This window comes from Scyliorhinus canicula, chromosome 5 (assembly GCF_902713615.1).
Source record: "Scyliorhinus canicula chromosome 5, sScyCan1.1, whole genome shotgun sequence".
Classification (NCBI taxonomy): Eukaryota; Metazoa; Chordata; class Chondrichthyes; order Carcharhiniformes; family Scyliorhinidae; genus Scyliorhinus; species Scyliorhinus canicula.
In genome coordinates, this window is record NC_052150.1 from 17,911,734 (window position 1) to 17,930,200 (window position 18,467).

At 44.5% G+C, this 18,467-nt stretch overlaps 1 protein-coding gene across 9 annotated transcripts in view; it reads left to right on the top strand.

Annotated features, from left to right (window-relative positions):
* The window catches only part of topbp1 (DNA topoisomerase II binding protein 1), a 79,346-nt gene that overhangs the window by 10,462 nt on the left and 50,417 nt on the right, over positions 1 to 18,467 (top strand). For 8 of the 9 annotated variants that reach the window (XR_005460612.1, XM_038796674.1, XM_038796676.1 and 5 more), the window contains 4 exons: positions 3,952 to 4,145; positions 7,874 to 8,056; positions 11,646 to 11,815; positions 12,095 to 12,258. Coding sequence is in view for 8 of the 9 variants with exons in the window: in XM_038796674.1 (XP_038652602.1) it covers positions 3,952 to 4,145; positions 7,874 to 8,056; positions 11,646 to 11,815; positions 12,095 to 12,258 (711 nt within the window). In the remaining variant the exon portion in view is untranslated. The remainder of the gene's footprint in view (positions 1 to 3,951; positions 4,146 to 7,873; positions 8,057 to 11,645; positions 11,816 to 12,094; positions 12,259 to 18,467) is intronic. The other variant, XM_038796680.1, reaches the window with a different exon arrangement.

Below are 18,467 nucleotides of genomic sequence, written 5' to 3' on the forward strand. Positions count from 1 at the left end.
CAATGAGCAATTTTCATTTAGTTTCATTTTCATTGAGGCAACAGTGCTACTCACTGTTCTACTGTACTGCCCCCACGATAAATGAACATACACTCACAATGTCACTATAATATATTGTGTCTTCAGTGATTTAATACTGTCCTTATAAACAAAGCATTATTAGTCTTAAAGTGCTCATCTGAGCAGGAGTCTGAAACTTATGAATATATTTGGATTTCAAAAGTTTCCTGATCAAACTACGATTACATACTGCATGATCAGAGCCTTTTTGTGACTAGAACGCAGAAGTGTTCAGACTTTTTGTTTTTAAGTTATTTGGATTCTGAAGGTCACTACAAGTAAATGAAGATTCCTATTAATCTGCACAATGTTTACTAATGGGTCTAAGTTGCGGTATTGTAGGACAACATTAATGTTGTCATAGTGCTAAGTATGTAGTTTTCATTCCTCCAGGCTCTCAAAATTCAAACAGAATAAACCAAATTCTAATAACCCCTGAAACAAGGTCCGGGAAAAGTCAATGCTTCCAAATTGAAGATTCCCATCCCAGTAATTCAAAGACCCAAGAACTTTCTCCATGCTAATACAACCAAACTCCAGAACCATCATGCCAGTTACACTAGCCTTCAGGAACTCTTAACCGTGCCCCATCGCATACCACAAGTGTTCTCAAAATCCTTCATCACAGTGACAATCACAATCATCTCTATTGCAGTGTTGAAAAATTGCTGAATGTTTCTGCATGTTACCAAACTCCATGACCCCATTTTGTTAACCATGATGTGGAGATGCCGGCGTTGGACTGGGGTGAGCACTGAGGAAGGAGTAGTGCTCTGAAAGCTAGTGTTTGAAACAAACATGTTGGACTTGTACCTGGTCTTGTAAGACTTCTTACCATTTTGTTAAAGCCCAGAATGGCCACCCTGTGCTATGTAAACTCAATTTTCTGTAGTACTAAAATTGGGAACTCTCCTTAGGGCTGAAAAGGCTTAGATTGCCCATTATAATGCTGCCAAACGCGAGGTCTCGTTTAGGAATTCAGTCTACTTCTGTATGTCACTTTCCGATTGAACCTAATGCTGCAATCTGTTTGGAAATAACATTACATGTATGGGATGAAGATGAGCAATCATTCACTCTTACCAAAATACAAAAGTATTTTGTGTAATGATGGGGTAGTCTTTCTCCCATTGATAATATTAGAAACAAAAGGTTGCCATTTTCTATTCACATTTATAATATCCCGCACGGGACCTACGAGGTGGGAATACTTGTCTTCCCAGTGCTCCTTGTGGAATACAAGCTCAATTAACCAATGTATACAAGGTCAGGAGTAAGGCATTGGCCAGAGAGAGAGAGGAGCCCGTCGGGGATTTACCAGGTAGTGTATATATCGTTCGTGTGAATACAATTTTGTTCTTATTTTACTTGGTGTGGACTCCCCGTGTCCTTATTAAACTGGTGATGAGGAGTAAACTGGTTAATGTCGACGCTGCGACCTACTCAACTGAGCCACCTCCCCGATTTTCTGGACCCAGGTTTGGATTTCTTTGATTCGCCATGCCTTGGACAGTTAGATGCATTTGCCACTAGTGTTGAAGACTGGAACCACACGCTGAACGCGTTATTTCTCTGGACCAACCGTGTCATGGAGAACGAGGTGCAGGCGTTCATACTGTTGATGCCTGTGATCCGGAGTCTCGCGTACCCGGTGATGTCGGTTGCACAAACATTCGACCAGCTCGTGACATTTGTGGGGCAAATTCTAACCTAACCCCATCAGTAATTGTTCAAAGATATCAGATTAGTACGGCAGAGAGATCCACCAGCGAGTGTCACCGAGTTCGTACCTCGGCTATGGAAGGTGACCGAGTTTTGTGAGTATGGAACTGTTTTGTCCAATATGCTCTGCGCTCGCTTGGTCGACAGTATCAATAATATGGAAACTCAGAAAAGGCCTTTGGGCAAAGTTTCCTTAACATTTCACCAGACGCTGCAGATTTCCCTGTTCCAAGAAAGCATGGAACACGGCGTCCATGAGATACAAGGGAATGAGAGTGAATGTTTTGGGATGCTACCCTTCATGTGGCCCCTGACCGAATGCTGCTGTGACGGGGTGAAGAGCTGACCGCCAAGACGTCTCCGTACTCTGTTGAAAGGGATTCCAGCTCGACACTTTGCACCTCCCAAAGCAGTATTCATTCATAACTTCAACGATGGTGCTCGCTGGCTCTCTGGGATTGCAGTCCGTCAAACGGGACCGGTCTCTTAAGATGTTTGGGTCCGGGTGCATGTAATGAAACGGCAGTTGGATCAACCTCATAGAGGTTGTTCCCTCATGAAGTGCCTCGTAAGAAGCCTGTCCTGGATCCTCCGGCTCCATTGCTGAACCAACCTGCTGTGACGCTTTCAAAATCTCTCTGTGCCGACATGCCCAGCGTGGTGTCTTCCGATTCTGAAATGGAGATGTAGACCTCGGAGGTCTCGGACGCCAACTCTGTAGTTAATTTGCCTCCTGACAATCGTCCGCCACAACGTTCCTGCCGCAGACCGCGTTCAACAGTGAGGTATAACTGACTGATCCAGCGCATCAGCTCTATGATGTAATATCCTGCACAGAACCTATGTGGAGGGAATGCTGTCTTCCCCATGCTCCTTGTGGACTACGAGCTTTCCCACTAGGGTTGGGGGGTCTCAATTAACCAATGTATATAAGGTGGGCAAGTAAGGCACCGACCAGAGGGGAACCCGGTAGATATATCGTTTGTGTAAATAAAACTTCATATTTATTTTACTTGGTGTGGATTCCCTGTGTCCTTATTAAAGTGTTGATCTCCCTTTCCACTTGAATGTTAATTGTTTGTCATTTGTGAACAGCATCAACACCAAGATGCTTGAGCTGTGTTGTTATTCTGACTTGTGGGGAAATGGCTATAATGAGCAGCTGCCCAATGAGAGTCCTCCATCAAATGAATCGATGGTCAAATGGGGCAAGTGTAAAATCATTCACCCGATTCACAAAGAACAATAAGCTTTTTTTGTATGCGGAGAGCTGATGAAACTTGGGATGCTGTGGCAGAAACAGCACTAAAAATGGAATCAATATGCAGATGCACTGCAGGAACTCAGTGAGGCTGCTGAGACAACACCTTCCAAACTCACGACCACTGCCACCTCGAAAGACACTGGGAGCATATACATGGGGAACGTCTCGACTCCAGGCCGCGCACCATTCTGACTTGGAAATATGTCGTTGCTGGATCAAAATCCTGGAACTCCCTCTCTAACAGCACTGGGTGTATCTACACCACATGGACTGCAGCGGATCAAGAAGGAGGCTCACCACCAATTGTTCAAGGGCAATTAGAGATGGGCAATGAATGTTGCCCTAGCCAGCGACACCCACCTCCCTTGAATGAATAATAAAAGTAAATAATTTTTAAACAGGAATAACTTTTAAACAAGAAGTGAAAAAATGTGAAAAGGAACATAATAGATTTTGGGGAAAGGCCTGAGACTGTGGATTGCTCTTTCAGAAGGTCGGTACAGCTGCTATGGCTAATTGTTTTCATCTAGAGCAATTTTGAAATATTAATCATGACAATATTAGATAGATCTTAAAAGTAATAAATGAATTTGCAGGATGTGCAAGTAAAACTCCAAGAATATTGTTCTAGTAATGCTGACTTTTAGCTAATACATTGAAGTATTATCAGCTGAGTGCAAACTGGCTGCTGCATTTATCCACATAACTAACTATACTTGGGAAAAGTAATTCATTAGAAACAAAGCACTTTGGGATGTTCTGAGGAGGTGATACAATGTTCGGAAATACATTATGTTCCTTTTGAAACACATTTCTTGTGTCCTGAAGAGGAACATTAAATGAAATAACTATCATACTGTGCTCATTTATGTTGATTCCACTCACTCTTGCTTTCTTTTAAACAGCATGATTAACCTTACAGATGTGAATATGGAGGAGCACCTCTGTCCTCCGTTCCTTGGCTGCACTATCTGTGTCACTGGGCTGAGTAGCCAGGACAGGCAGGAAGTACAGCGACGTACCTTGGAGAATGGGGGTCAGTACACAGGACAGCTGAAGATGAATGACTGTACCCATCTTATTGTGCACGAAGCTAAAGGTAAAAGCACCATATGTATATATTCAATTTTCAAACTTTACAGAATTAGTAAAGCAAAGCCTCTGCCTATACTGCAGTTATCTGTCAAAATATTCATGTTACCTCCTTGCTCAGAATCTTCTATATTTACTTTCTCTTTCTGGAGGAATAAAACTGCATAATAATTATTTTCTGCTTGCCTTTTTGACCCATCTTTGCTCACCTATCCTGACTGGCCATTGTTCAATGTAACCACATCAGGATTCCCATTTAGCCACTTGTGCCTAATATATTGCAAAATGCTATTCTGCAATCCCTTTATCATATCATCGAATTGTTAAATTGTCAGGGTTTTCCCTCTGGTACCTGGAAGTCCATTCCAAAGATTTGTTTAGTTTTACGGTCAAATTTGCATTTTAAATTTTGAATTAAATGCAATTAAGTGTTTTCTTTTCCTACTGTGATTTAGATTGAAGTAGAGTATTGGATTTACTTTTTCTTGACCATTTAATATTTTGCATTATTGCATTACTTCTCAGTTCCTGATTTTGCAGATTTAAAATACCAATTTTCTGCAATCTTTTCTCGTAGCTCAGGCCTTCTGATGGTAGGGATCAGGCTCATTCTTGGGCTTGCATATCTCCCTTTTGTTTCTGGAGTTGGGACTAGACACTGTAATCATAGTGTACCCTATTTGGAATACACTGAGGTTTAAGCATGACTTCCTCTGACTTGCTTATGGCTTTAACTCAGCTTCACCTTCGCGTTGACTGCAGGTTTAGGATAATGCTGAGTGTCAAATCTACTAATTCTTATTGAACTTCATCCATTGCCATTTCAACAATTCTTACACCAGCATGGCAATTTAATAATACAATGTAGTGAAATTTATAAAATTCTTAAAATAAGTCAGCAGAGTGTGAGTTTGATTCTACTCCCATTTGGAAGCAAGAGGTCGTATTAGCGAGAGGAAGGGCAGCACGGTGGCACAGTGGTTAGCATTGCTGCCTACGGCGCTGAGGACCCGGGTTCGAATCCCGGCCCTGGGTCACTGTCCGTGTGGAGTTTGCACATTCTCCCCGTGTTTGCGTGGGTTTCACCCCCACAACCCAAAGATGTGCAGGGTAGGTGGATTGGCCACGCTAAATTGCCCCTTAATTGTAAAAAAATAATTGGATACGCTAAAAAAAAAATTTTTTAAGTATTAGCGAGAGGCAGCACTTTTTTGTGAAGGGGAGTTCATGTCTCACTAACTTGATAAGAGTTTTTTGAGGAGGTCATAAAGATGATTGATGTAGGTAGGGCAGTGGATGTTGTCTATATGGACTTCAGTAAGACCTTTGACAAGGTCCCTCATGGCAGACTTGTACAGAAGGTGAAGTCACACGGGATCAGAGGTGAGCTGGCAAGATGGATACAGAACTGGCTAGGACATAGAAGGCAGATAGTAGCAATGGATGGGTGCTTTTCTGATTGGAGGGCTGTGACTAGTGGTGTTCCGCAAGGATCAGTGCTGGGACCTTTGCTGCTCATAGTACATATCAATGATTTGGAGGAAAATGTAACTGTTCTGATTAGTAAGTTTGCGGACGACACAAAGGTTGGTGGAATTGCGGATAGAGATGAGGACTCCGAGGATACAGCAGGATTTAGATCGTTTGGAGACTTGGGCGGAGAGATGGCAGATGGAGTTTAATCCGGACAAATGTGAGGTAATGCATTTTGGAAGGTCTAATACAAGTAGGGAATATACAGTGAATGGTAGAACCGTCAAGAGTATTGACAGTTAGAGAGATCTTGGTGTACAGGTCCACAGAGGTCACTGAAAGGGGCAACACAGGTGGAGAAGGTAGTCAAGAAGGCATGCGGCATGCTTGCCTTCATTGGCCGGGGCATTGAGTATAAGAATTGGCAAGTCATGTTGCAGCTGTATAGAACCTTAGTTAGGCCACACTTGGAGTATAGTGTTTAATTCTGGTCGCCACACTACCAGAAGGATGTGGATGCTTTAGAGAGGGTGCAGTAGAGATTTACCAGGGTGTTGCCTGGTCTGGAAGGCTTTAGCTATGAGGAGAGGTTGAATAAACTTGGTCCGTTCTCACTGGAACGAAGGAGGTTGAGGGGCAACCTGATAGAGGTCTACAAAATTATGAGGGGCATAGACAGAGTGGATAGTCAGAGACCTTTTCCCAGGGTAGAGGGGTCAATTACTAGGGGGCATAGGTTTAAGGTGCGAGGGGCAAGGTGTGAGGAGATGTACGAGGCAAGTTTTTTGCACAGAGGGTAGTGGGTGCCTGGAACTCACTGCCGGAGGAGGTGGTGGAAGCAGGGACGATAATGACGTTTAAGGGAAATCTTGACAAATACGTGAACAGGATGGGAATAGAGGGATACGGACCCCGGAAGTGTAGAAGATTTTAGTTTAGACGGGCAGCATGGTCGGCACAGGCTTGGAGGGCCGAAGGGCCTGTTCCTGTACTTTTCATTGTTCTTCTTTGTTCTTTGATTGAACTTGGGTTGGCTGTAAATCATAATGACTATTGATACATTTAATCAGTGAAAATATTGCTTTGCTATTTTATTGCACACAGCTTGCTCCTTATTCCAGTTTGCAGGATTAAGGCTGTTTATCCTCCGTCTTGTATGACCCCGTATCCAGCGTCCATCAATTTCAGCTTGTGCCATTACTGAACCAAGGAATGAAGCAAACTGCACTTGTTCTTCTCTGCCTGTGTGGCAATTAGGCAAAATTGAAATTGTTGTTTGAACCTCTGCTAGCTTTTAGATAAGGTTCTTGTCAGTGAATTCCTCATAATCGTTTTTGCATCTTTGCCTATATTTTGAAAACATTTTCAAGAATTAGTTTCACTTTGAAGAGGGGAGGTTAGATTCCCTTGATAGCATTTTGTCAGATCATTAAAAAAAGCTGGAGGACAGGCCATTAGGCCCACTGAGCCTGCTCCACCATTCAATAAGATCATGGCTGGTCTGACTGTGGACATAACTCCATTTCCCTGCCCATTCCTTCCATGACCCTTGACTCTCTTGTCAATCAAAACTGTGTCTAATTCAGCATTGAATATATTCAATGGCCCAGCCTTCGCTGCTCTGTAAGAGAACTCTAAAGGCCGATGACCCTCAGAGAAGAAATTCTCCCTCCTCTGCATCTTAAGTGGGAGACCCCTTGTTCTTCAACTGCGTCCCTAGTTCTAGATTTCCCCATGAGGGGAATATTCTCCCAGCAGCCCCTCAGCAACGTATATGTTTCAGTAAGATCACCTCGCATTCTTCTAAAACTCCATTGTGTGCAGGTGCACTCTGCTCAACCTTTTCTCATAAGGCCACCTCTCTTCATCCCAGTAATCAGTTTAGTGAACCTTCTCTGGACTGCCTCTAATGCAAGTTTATCTCCCTTTAAGTAAGGAGACCGTTCTAAATCACCTCCATTTAATGCTACCATGTAAAACTTGCTCTGCACTTTAGTTCCAAAATTAATTCTTGGGTTAGCTGATCCCCGCATTAGATTAGCTGACTATGGACAGCTAGTTAACTGAACTGCCTGTTCACTGGTTACCTGTTCAGTAATTACATGTTCAGTTAGTCAGCTAAGCTTACATGGTAGGCAGTAGCATAGAAGACAGAGTAGGCCATGTAATCAGTGAGTTGTATCATTCTGATATATATCTTCATCATTATTATTCCATCTAATAACTTGTTTTGTTTTTGATATTTATCTGCTGTGTGCAAAGGCCAGAAGTACGAATGTGCAAAAAAGTGGAATGTATATTGCGTGTCGATTCAGTGGTTCTTTGAGTCTATCAAGCATGGTGCTTGCCAAGATGAAAGCAATTACAAAGTTGAATCTGAAACCAAATCTGCAGAAATGGCTCCAAGCACTTCAACTCCTACAAACATTGGGAATGCACTAACTTGTAAGTGGGACATTGGTGATTCAGATGCCTTTTCTTAAATTTGGTATATGGGAACTGCTTTTTTTCTTTCCTGCGCCATATTACTTTTGCTGATTTGTTGTGACATGTCTAACCTTTTGTTTCTAAGAGAACTTTCACAGTAAATAGATTCTATCTACAGGAGTTATTAGCAATGGCTGCCCTGCCACAATAGTGTATTTTCTCTTGCGACTAAATGTTCCAAGAATGCTTTGTCACCACTACGCAGTAGATTATTATACTGGTGTGAAATAAATCATTTTAGTAGGAAGAACGAGGAGAGGCCACATAAACTGAAAGGTATAATTCTAAAGGAGTTGTAGGGGCAGAGGGACCTGGGGGTATATGTGCACAAATCACTGAAGGCAGTGTAGTAGGTTGAGAAAACGGTTAGTAAAGCCAAAAGGATCCTGGGGTTTATTAATAGGGACAAGGTGTACACAACCAAGAAATGTATCACAAACCTGTATAAAATACTAGTCCACCTTTGCTTGGGCTTTGCGTCCAATATCTGGACACCACACTAGGGAGGATGTGAAACCATTAGAGAGAACGCAGAAAGGATTCACAAGAATGGTACCGGGGATGAAGAACCTGAACCACGTGGATAGAATGGAGAAGCTGAGGCTGTTCTCCTTGGAGAATGGGAAATTGAGGAGTTTTGATAGAGGTTTTCAAAATCATGAGGGTTCTGCACAGAGTAGCTAAGAAAAAGACTTTCCGTTGGCGGAGGGGTCAATCACTGGAATCATAGGACATCGATTTAAGGTTATTGTCAAAAGAAGCAACAGTAACGTGCGCATAAACTGAAATAGAAACAGACGGTTCTGGAAAAACTCATCAGGTCTGGCAGCATCTGGGAAGAGAGAAAAGAGTTAAAGTTTCGAGTCCATGTGACTCCTCTTCAGATTATATGAGGATAAGCACGGGGCAGGTTATATGAGGATAAGCACGTGCTAGGGGCAGCATGGTAGCATGGTGGTTAGCATAAATGCTTCACAGCTCCAGGGTCCCAGGTTCGATTCCCGGCTGGGTCACTGTCTGTGCGGAGTCTGCACGTCCTCCCCGTGTGTGCGTGGGTTTTCTCCGGGTGCTCCGGTTTCCTCCCACAGTCCAAAGATGTGCGGGTTAGGTGGATTGGCCATGATAAATTGCCCGTAGTGTCCTTTAATAAAAAAAAAAGTACAGTTAAGGGGGGGGGGTTGTTGGGTTACGGGTAGAGGGTGGATACGTGGGTTTAAGTAGGGTGATCATTGCTCGGCACAACATCGAGGGCCGAAGGGCCTGTTCTGTGCTGTACTGTTCTATCTTCTATAAAGGGTTTTTTTATGCCATGCCTGGTTAGGATTTAAAATGCTCAGCCTGTGAGTATGATGGAGGCATATTCAATCAGGGCCTTCAAAAGAAAATTTGCAGGGCTATGGGGAAAGCACAGAGAGGAATGGGACTAGTTCCTGGGAGCTGGCAAGGACATAATGGGATGAATGGCCTCCTGTGTCGTAACAGTTCTACGATTTAGAAACTGAACTCTGTCTTTGGTGACAAGATTTTTTTTTTAACTATAAAACATTCAAGACCCACAACAGCAATAAATTTCTGAAAAATATTCTCACCTGTAGATTGAGCTTCATTCAAATCATTGATGGGGCGTGTCATTTTTATATTGGTTACACTTCCTGGCTTGCCTGTATAACTTAAAAGTCTTGCATCAATTGCAAATGATACATTGCCCAAAACAACTGGAGAGAGGCCTAGGTAGAGAGAAATGTTGAAAGTGTAAGGGGCAGGGGGAAGGAGAAGATTCAGAAGGAGATAAAAGATTCTGCTTTTAGTTTCCTCCACAGTCCATTCCTCAGATGCCACCTCAGCAGTCTGTATTTCTAAAATCATAAGAAATAGGAGCAGACGGAAGCCATTTGGTCCATCGAACCCTCTCGCCATTCAGTAAGATCATGGTTGATCTGATTGTGGCATTTTCTTGCCTTTCCCCATAACCCTCGTTGATCAAATCAGTTGAACTTGACCATGAACATATTCAATGGCCCATCCTCAACTGCTCTCTGGGGAAGATAATTCCACAAACTAACAACCCTCCGAAAAGAACTTCCTCACCTCCGTGGGATCTCTTGTTCTGAAACTGTGCCCCTGGTTCTAGATTTCCCCAGGGAAGGAAACATTCTCTCAGCATCGACCCTGTCAACCCCTTAGATATCTTGTGTTGGGCAGCACGGTGGCCTAGTGGTTAGCACAACCGCCTCACGGCGCTGAGGTCCCAGGTTCGATCCCGGCTCTGGGTCATTGTCCGTGTGGAGTTTGCACATTCTCCCCGTGTTTGCGTGGGTTTCGCCCCCACAACCCAAAAATGTGCAGAGTAGGTGGATTGGCCACGCAAAATTGCCCCTTAATTGGAAAAAATAATTGGCTAATCTAAATTTATTTTAAAAAAGTTATCTTGTGTTTGGTGTGATCATCTATCCTTCTTCTAAATTTTAACCTTTTCTCTTGAGACAAAAAACCCCTTCGTCATCCTAGAAATCTGCCCAGTGAACCTTCCTGGACCTGCTAATGCAAGTAAATCTGTCCTTATCTGCTGCTTTTGCCAATCAGCTCTACCCTCTCTAAGTGACATTGGCTTCCTGTCCAAGTGAATTCAATTTAACATTCTCATTTTCAAATTTTGCACTTCCTCGTTCTGCCCTATCTCTGTAATCTCCTCCAGTTTTATGTAATCTCTCCTACAAACTTTGGTCCTCTGATTCTGGCCCTTTGGTCATCATTTTTCTGGTCTCCCACTGGACCCTTGCTGGCAGAGCCTGCAGCTAATTCAGCTGTAATCCTAGAAGTCCCTCCCTAAAACCTTGCCCCCCCTCTCCAATTCTAACCTTCATTATTAAAAAAACCTTTTCAAAACTCGACTTTATGACCAAACTATTGGCCGCATTTCTAACTGTCCCTCTAATGATGCCATTGCCATTATAAAGCAACTTGGGAAATTTTCTAATGTAAATTCCCCCCCATTTACAAGTGAGTTGTGAGAACATTCTTTTTCTAACTTTTGTTTGAGTAATGCTGTAGGAGTTAGTTTAATGGTACACTGTTCATTTTATGAAATAACCTCCTACTATAGAACTATACATCATGATTTGCCATCATCAACACTGCTAGCAATTAATCTGTTTCGATGGGTATTCGTTGGTTGAATTGTTTGAGCATCTATGGGTGTACAGCTTTATTAAAGGGAAAGTTATTTTTCTTCTTGTGTTTGAAGGGGGATAGTTGCACACTTAATGCTGCCAGTTTTTATCTGGTACTGTTGGAGACAGCTTTGTGATTTTCTGTTGCACTAATGAAATATCAGCACGTGCTCACAATGACGTAAGCTCCATTACAATAAGATTTCCAACATTATACAGTTCCTTAGAGCACATAGTGTATTTCAAGAATGCGCTATTATATAAAAAAGCTAATGTTTTTAAAATTTAGCATCTAATTTAGATGATGAGCCAATGCTGAGCATAAACCAAGAATACAAAAGATTTAATTTTACCGTTTCTCTTCCTTGGCCTATTAGCCCGACCTCTATCAGATGTAAGTCATATTTCCAATATTAGCACAAGCTGCGTAAATGAATCTGCGTTCACGTCTGCCATGGTTGCTAAACCGGAACTTCCTGATGACCATCTCGAAGCACTGAATTTCAGTTTTTCTGATGTTCCCGAGGATTTGCTAGATGGATGTAAAGTAAGTTTGTCTCTCTCAATATGTCACTAGTTCAAACATTTCTATCACTGTGGATAATTATATTGATATGAACTAAAGATAAACTTTTAATGTTCCATGTTTGACTTCACGTTTGTTTTTTGAAAAAAAAAAATCAAATTTTTCTGAGCTATTTTTGCTTGTTAACATTCAATTGCAAAATAAAAAGTTTTTTGTGAATTCCTAAACTGCTGAGCAATTATTGCAAAACGTTGCTGTTTTGTTTAAATGTACACCCATACATATCTCTCACTCTCCCAGATCTATTTGACTGGATTTAGTGGCAAGAAGTTGGATAAATTAAGGCGAATGATTAACTTTGGAGGTGGTGTTCGGTTTAATCAAATCTGTGAAGACGTTACTCACGTAATCATGGGAGAAGAGGATAAGGATCTAAAACAATGTTTAAACAAAATATCAAACAGGTATAGTCACTGCATGTTTCTTTTTTATACACATTTTTTATTAGCTTTCTAATTATTTTTATAGATAACGCAATAAATTTTCAAAACACAACTTGTACAGCGCAGGATAAACATTTCTGCAAATGTAAGAACCGAGAAAGACAGGATAAATTAAGAACAACAATCCTTAAGAACTAGTGCCTCTATTTATTGGATCAATCAGAAAATGGGGGGCATGGGGGAATAGACCATATAAATATGATAGGATAACATGTCCAGATGCCCATCTTTATGTATAGCGAGATCGTGACTTGCCATATGGTCAGGGGAAACCTTCCAGGAGCAGGTCAGACAATGCAGAGCCTATAAATTTGAGATAGGAGCCCCACACATTACGGAGTGCATCAGACCTGGAATGGAGCACAGATATCAGGAATCCCGGTGGCGACCTTAGAGTGAGTGGTCGCACACGGCAGTTCTTTATTTGCCCTTTAGCGGGTAGTTTCGGCATAAAAGTGGAGCAAAAGGCGTAGGAGAAGAGGCTATCCCTAGGATTGGCATGTCTACTGGCTAACAGACCCAGCAAAAGATTGGGGAAGGAGTTGGAGGAGACATGTGGCACAGCACCAATTTCGAGAATGGCAGGCGGGGAAAGGTAACTGTCAGGGGAGAGAGAGAGAGGGGGGTGGAGAGAGAGCCTCAAATGGAGCTACTGCTGAGCTTCATCGAGGAGGAATTTCGCCAGCAGAGGAAGGAGATGCACAGCGACTGGCCAAAGATGATTAAGGGAGGAGTGGCATCTCTGCAAGGGTCGTTGGATTGGGTGGAGGCGCATGGGGCGATAATATGTCAGTTGGAGAAGGTGGTGTGCGTCTTTGGAGGCGGAGGTGGGGATCCTGGGGGAATCTATGCGAGTCGCTGTGGGTGAAGGAGCAGGGGAACAGGTCCCGACAGCAGAACATCGAGGATGCTGGCCGGGTTGGTGGAAGAGAAGGTACTGGACAATGCTCCAGAGATCCCTGAGGCAGAAGCTCTGAGTAGGGGAGCTGCCACGGGCAGTGATTGTACAGTTCGTCGACAAGGAGAAGATCCTGAGGTGGGCCAGGGCAAAGCGAATGTGAATGGGAGGGTAATCTGGTCCGGATTTACCAGGACTATGGCGCAGAGCTGGCGAGGAGGCGTGCAGGATTCAACAGAGCTAAGGCGGTGTTGTACAGACAGAAGATTCCTTTTGGGGCGTTGTACCCGGCCAGACTTTAGATAACCTTTGACGGCCAAGAGCACTATTTTGAGACGCCAGAGGAGGCGAATGATTTTATAAGGGACCTTAAGTTGGGGGAAGAGGTGAAAGGTGATGTGGGATGGAGGGGTTAAGTCCACAAAGGTTGGATGTTATGGTGGTCTGTGTTGCCGAAGGAGAACGGGGGTTTTGGGAGTTGTAAGCTTGTGTGGGGCTGATTGCTCTCCTCTTTTTTCCCCCTTCCCCAACCTTGTGTTTTGTTTTTGGGAGGAGGTTACTTGTGAATTTTGGCATTTTTTGTTATGTAAGGGGTGTGTGTGACAGGGTCCTTTGGGTGAGATGGTTTTGCATAAAATTCGGGGGGGTTCAGCGGTTGGTTGCGCAGGCTAAGGGACCGGTGGGGGGATGTGCGGGCGGGTGTGCAAGGGGAGCCTTCGGGTGGGAGTTGTCACACTAGCAAGCAATGCGTGTGGATAGAGGTGAGGTGGGGGAGGAATACGACATGGCAAGTTTAGAGGTTGTGAGGTCATAGGCAGTGAGGGAGTACTATCTTGGATGGACCTGGTTCAGGATGGGATTAAGTGAGACAGATCAGAATGGGGATGGTGGTGGACGGTAGAGAGGAATAGAAGTGTAAGCCTCAGGTAACAGTCGTGATGTGGAACATTCGGAGGCTGAATGGACCACTCAAGAGGTCCTGGGTTTTTGCGTACCTGAGGTGTTTGAGAGCGGAGGTGATTTTTGTACAGGAGGAGCATCTTCAAGTGAAAAATCAGGTTCGGCTGAGGAAAGGATGGGAGGGGCAAGTATTTAACTCTGGGTTTGATTTGAAGTCAAGGGGGTGGCCATTTTTCAGAGCAATAGATCATGGTTTGTGGGGGCCAGGGAAGTGTGGGACCTGTGGGAGGGTGTTGGTCAGTGTATATGCGCCTAATTCGGATGATGCAGAGCTTGTGAAGGGGTTACTGGGAGTGATCCCGGACCTAGATACACACCAACTGATTATGGGTGGAGATTTTAACTGTGTAGTGGAGTCAAAGGTGGACAGGTCGAGCCGCAAGTCGATGGGAAGGTCGAGGATGGCAAAGAGGTTGGGAGGGTATATGGGGTTTGTAGATCTATGGAGGCTCAGGAATCCGGGAGGGAGTACTCCTCCTTAACGCACATGTGTGGGACTGGCAATTAGGAATGATGTATACTTCATCAGAACGGGGAGGTGTTGGCCACTTTTTGGGAAGCTTTGAAGACAGTGGTTCGAGGGGAGATTATTTTGTTTAAGCCTCACGGGGATGGAGGGAGGAGAACAGGCAGCTGCTGGACGCGATAGTTGAGGTGGAAAGGAGATACTCTTGGGTGAGGGGGGCGGCACAAAGGATTTGTCGGCGGAGAGGGAGAGATTGCAGGGGAAAGTTTGATAGGTTGATGACGGGCAAAGCGGTGGGGCAGCTACAGAGGGCGAGGGGAGTGCAGTATGATAATAGACAGAAAGAAGCCTTCGCGTCTCTGATTACACGGCGACAAATTTTGCTGGAGTGGTGGTCGGCATCGCCACCCGGGGGAGCGGCATGGCTGGGTGTCCTGTACGACTTCCTGCGGTTAGAGAAGATAAAGTATGAGTTAAGGGGCTCAGCAGGGGGGTTTGAGAAAATGTGGGGTATGTTTGTGACCGTGTTTGAGGGGCTGTTTGTCGCGGGGGGGGGGTGAAAAGGGGGAGACATCTGTACAGACTGTATAGTTGACTGTTGGGAAGTAAGTTTCCCGGGGTGTTTATTTGCTGTAACCTGGCTTGATACATGTTTGTAACAAAATAAATTTTTTGAAAAAGAGATGGAGAGAAGGCGAGCTGTATGTTGGCCCACCAGTTGCAGCGGCGGCAGGCAGCATCTAGGGAAATGTTACGATGTGGGTAGTGCTGGGAAGGACCAATAAGGTGTTATGGGGATATTACAAGAAGTTGTATAAAGCCAAGCTGGCTGGAGAAGAGGGAGGGGATATGGGACAATTCTTAGACGGGTTGGAGTTCCCAGAGTTGGATAAAGAAAAGAGGCAGGCATTGGTGAAGCCACTGGGGCTGACAGGGAGGGAGGAGTTGCCAGGGCCACTGTCACAGGTGTTGTTTGCACTTATCGTGAAGAAAGGGAAGGATTCACTGGAGTGTGGGGCACAGAGGCCCATCTCGTTGCTAAATACGGATGTGAAAGTACTGGCGAAGGTATTGGCGGGTAGGATGGAGAGGTGTGTGCGAGAGGTGGTCTCTGAGGATCAAACCAGTTTTATAAAGGGTAGGCAGCTCTCCAGCAACATCAAGAGACTGTTATATGTAGTTATGACTCCATCGGGGGGGCGGGCACCGGAGGTCGTTGTTTCTACGGATGCGGAGAAGGCCTTTGACCGAGTAGAGTGGAGGTACTTCACCATAGATCACTACAGTACAGAAGGAGGCCATTTGACCCATCGAGTCTGCACCGACCCTCTGAAAGAATACTTCACCCAAGTTCACTCTCCCGCTCTATCCCATTGACCGCTTAATCTAACCTACACATCTTATTTGGACACTAAGGGGCAATTTAGCATGGCCAATCCACCTAAATCCACCTTGGGGCTGATTTAGCACAGTGGACTAAACAGCTGGCTTGTAATGCAGAACAAGGCCAGCAGCGCGGGTTCAATTCCCGGACCGGCCTTCCCGAACAGGCGCCGGAATGTGGCGGCTAGGGGCTTTTCACAGTAACTTCATTGAAGCTTACTTGTGACAATAAGCGATTTTATTATATTATTAAACTGCACATCTTTGGACTGTGGGAGGAAACCCACACAGTGATGGGGAGAATATGTAAACTCCACACAGATAGTGACCCAAGGCCGAAATGAGCCTGGGTCCCTGGTGCTGTGAGGCAGCAGTGCTAACCACTATGCTGCCATTCCTTTGGCTGTTCTTATATCCTTTTTGTTTTTACAGTGAACTGCATCTGCCATTTATCAGCCTCCGTCCATCCTACTAGTCTGGATGTATCCTACAGTCTATTACAATCTGTATTGCAATTTGTCACAGCCTTGTTCGAAATTCTGGGAAGATTTGGGCTGGCGTTTGTAGTGTTGGTGCGTCTTTTGTATGTATCCCCAGTGGCAAGCGTGTGTACGAATGAGATGAGTTCAGCGGAGTTTGGGTTGCACAGGGGAACAAGGCAGGGTGCCCGCTGTCACCATTGTTATTTGCGCTGGCAATTGAACCCTTGGGCGATGGCCCTTCGGTGTCGGCTGAGTGGCGAGGGAGGTGGGGGTTGTGGTGTGAGGCGATGTGGCGGGTGAATCAACCATCTCTGTGTGAGGATGAGCTTGATTCAGTTCAAGGTGGTGTCTAGGGTACATATGACTCGAGCGAGGATGAGTGGGTTCTTCTAGGGGGTGGCTGACTGGTGTCAGAAGAGTGGGCGGGGCCAGCGAATCATGCTCACATATTCTGGGGCTGAGAAGCTGGAGAAGTATTGGGAGGTGGTATTTGGGACACTATCCAAGATAGTGAGGGGGGGCGGACCCTTTGGTGGTGATCTTTAGGGTCACGGACGTGCCGGAGCTTCTGGAGGGAAAGGGGCCCGATGTCGTGGCCTTCACCCCTCTGATTGCTTGGCGAAGGATCCTGTTGAATTGGAGATCAGATAAGTGAATGGCAGCTTGGCTGGGGTTTCTGTCCGACTTTCTCTGGCTGGGGAAGATTAAATTTGAGTTGAGGAGGGCTTCGAGGTGCGGTGGAGGCTGTTCATGACAGTATTTGTGGAGTTTTTTGGTGGGGAGGAAATAAAAGGAGAAAATTATACAAGCTGTGGACTGAGTTGATGGACTTTGTACTTTGTTGTTACACATGTTTGGAATAAAATACCTTTTGAAATGTCAGGAATTCCATAAGGATATACCTTAATGCCAATTTTGAATCAAAGGATCACTGACCCAGGAGCAGAGGATATTTTTCCCAGCTGCAAAATGTTATACAGCATTTTTCATTCGCATCAATAATTCTCCTATCTGGAAAGATCCAGCATTAGGAACAAGGGATCAAATTCTAGGTCCTTGCCAAATATCCTGTCAAACACCTTAAACTCACCAGACCAAAAGGATTGAATCTTGACACAGGTCCATACACATATAATCACCCTCAACTACCAGGCACAGTAGCACAGTGGTCAGCACTGTTGCTTCACAGCGCCAGGTCCAGGTTCGATTCCCAGCTTGGGTCACTGTCTGTGCGGAGTCTGCACATTCTCCCTGTGTCTCCGTGGGTGTCCTCCGGGTGCTCCGGTTTCCTCCCACAAGTCCCGAAAGATGTGCTGTTAGGTAATGTGGACATTCCAAATTCTCCCTCCGTGTACCTGAACAGGCGCCGGGATGTGATGACTAGGGGCTTTTCACTGTAACTTCATTGCAGTGTTAATGTAAGCCTACTTGTGACAAAGATTATTATTAATTTAGTTAATTATATTGTATATTGAAATTTGATTAGCATGATCCCATATACTGCCCCATGTCTCCTCATCAATATTAGTTGCCAAGACAGCAAGGTACCCAATGTACTAACACAGGATCAAGAACGCATGGTATCATAAAACTTGCTAATTAACTGTTTAAGCTCTGCAGCAATCAGGATTTTGTTTCTACCAGGGGAATAGAAGAGTCAAGACGTAAAGTTGTCTTGTTAAGGATGAAGTCTCCAAATTGTAGGTACTTTTTTAAAAAAAAAAGGTGTGTCTTGGAATGTGAAATTGTTGGCATTGCTGCTCAACGGATGAGGAGGCGGCACCACTGAACATGTCACTCAGCTTACAAATGCCTCGAACTCTCCAAATATCAAATCCGTGGATCATAAGTCCTGGTAGGGAAGTCTGGACTGCCCTGGATGGGGAAGAGAGCGGAAGTCAGTTTAGATCCCCCTCCTAATTAACAGACCATCCTCCACACTTTTAAGAGTATTAATAATAATAGGATTTTTGCACCTAGC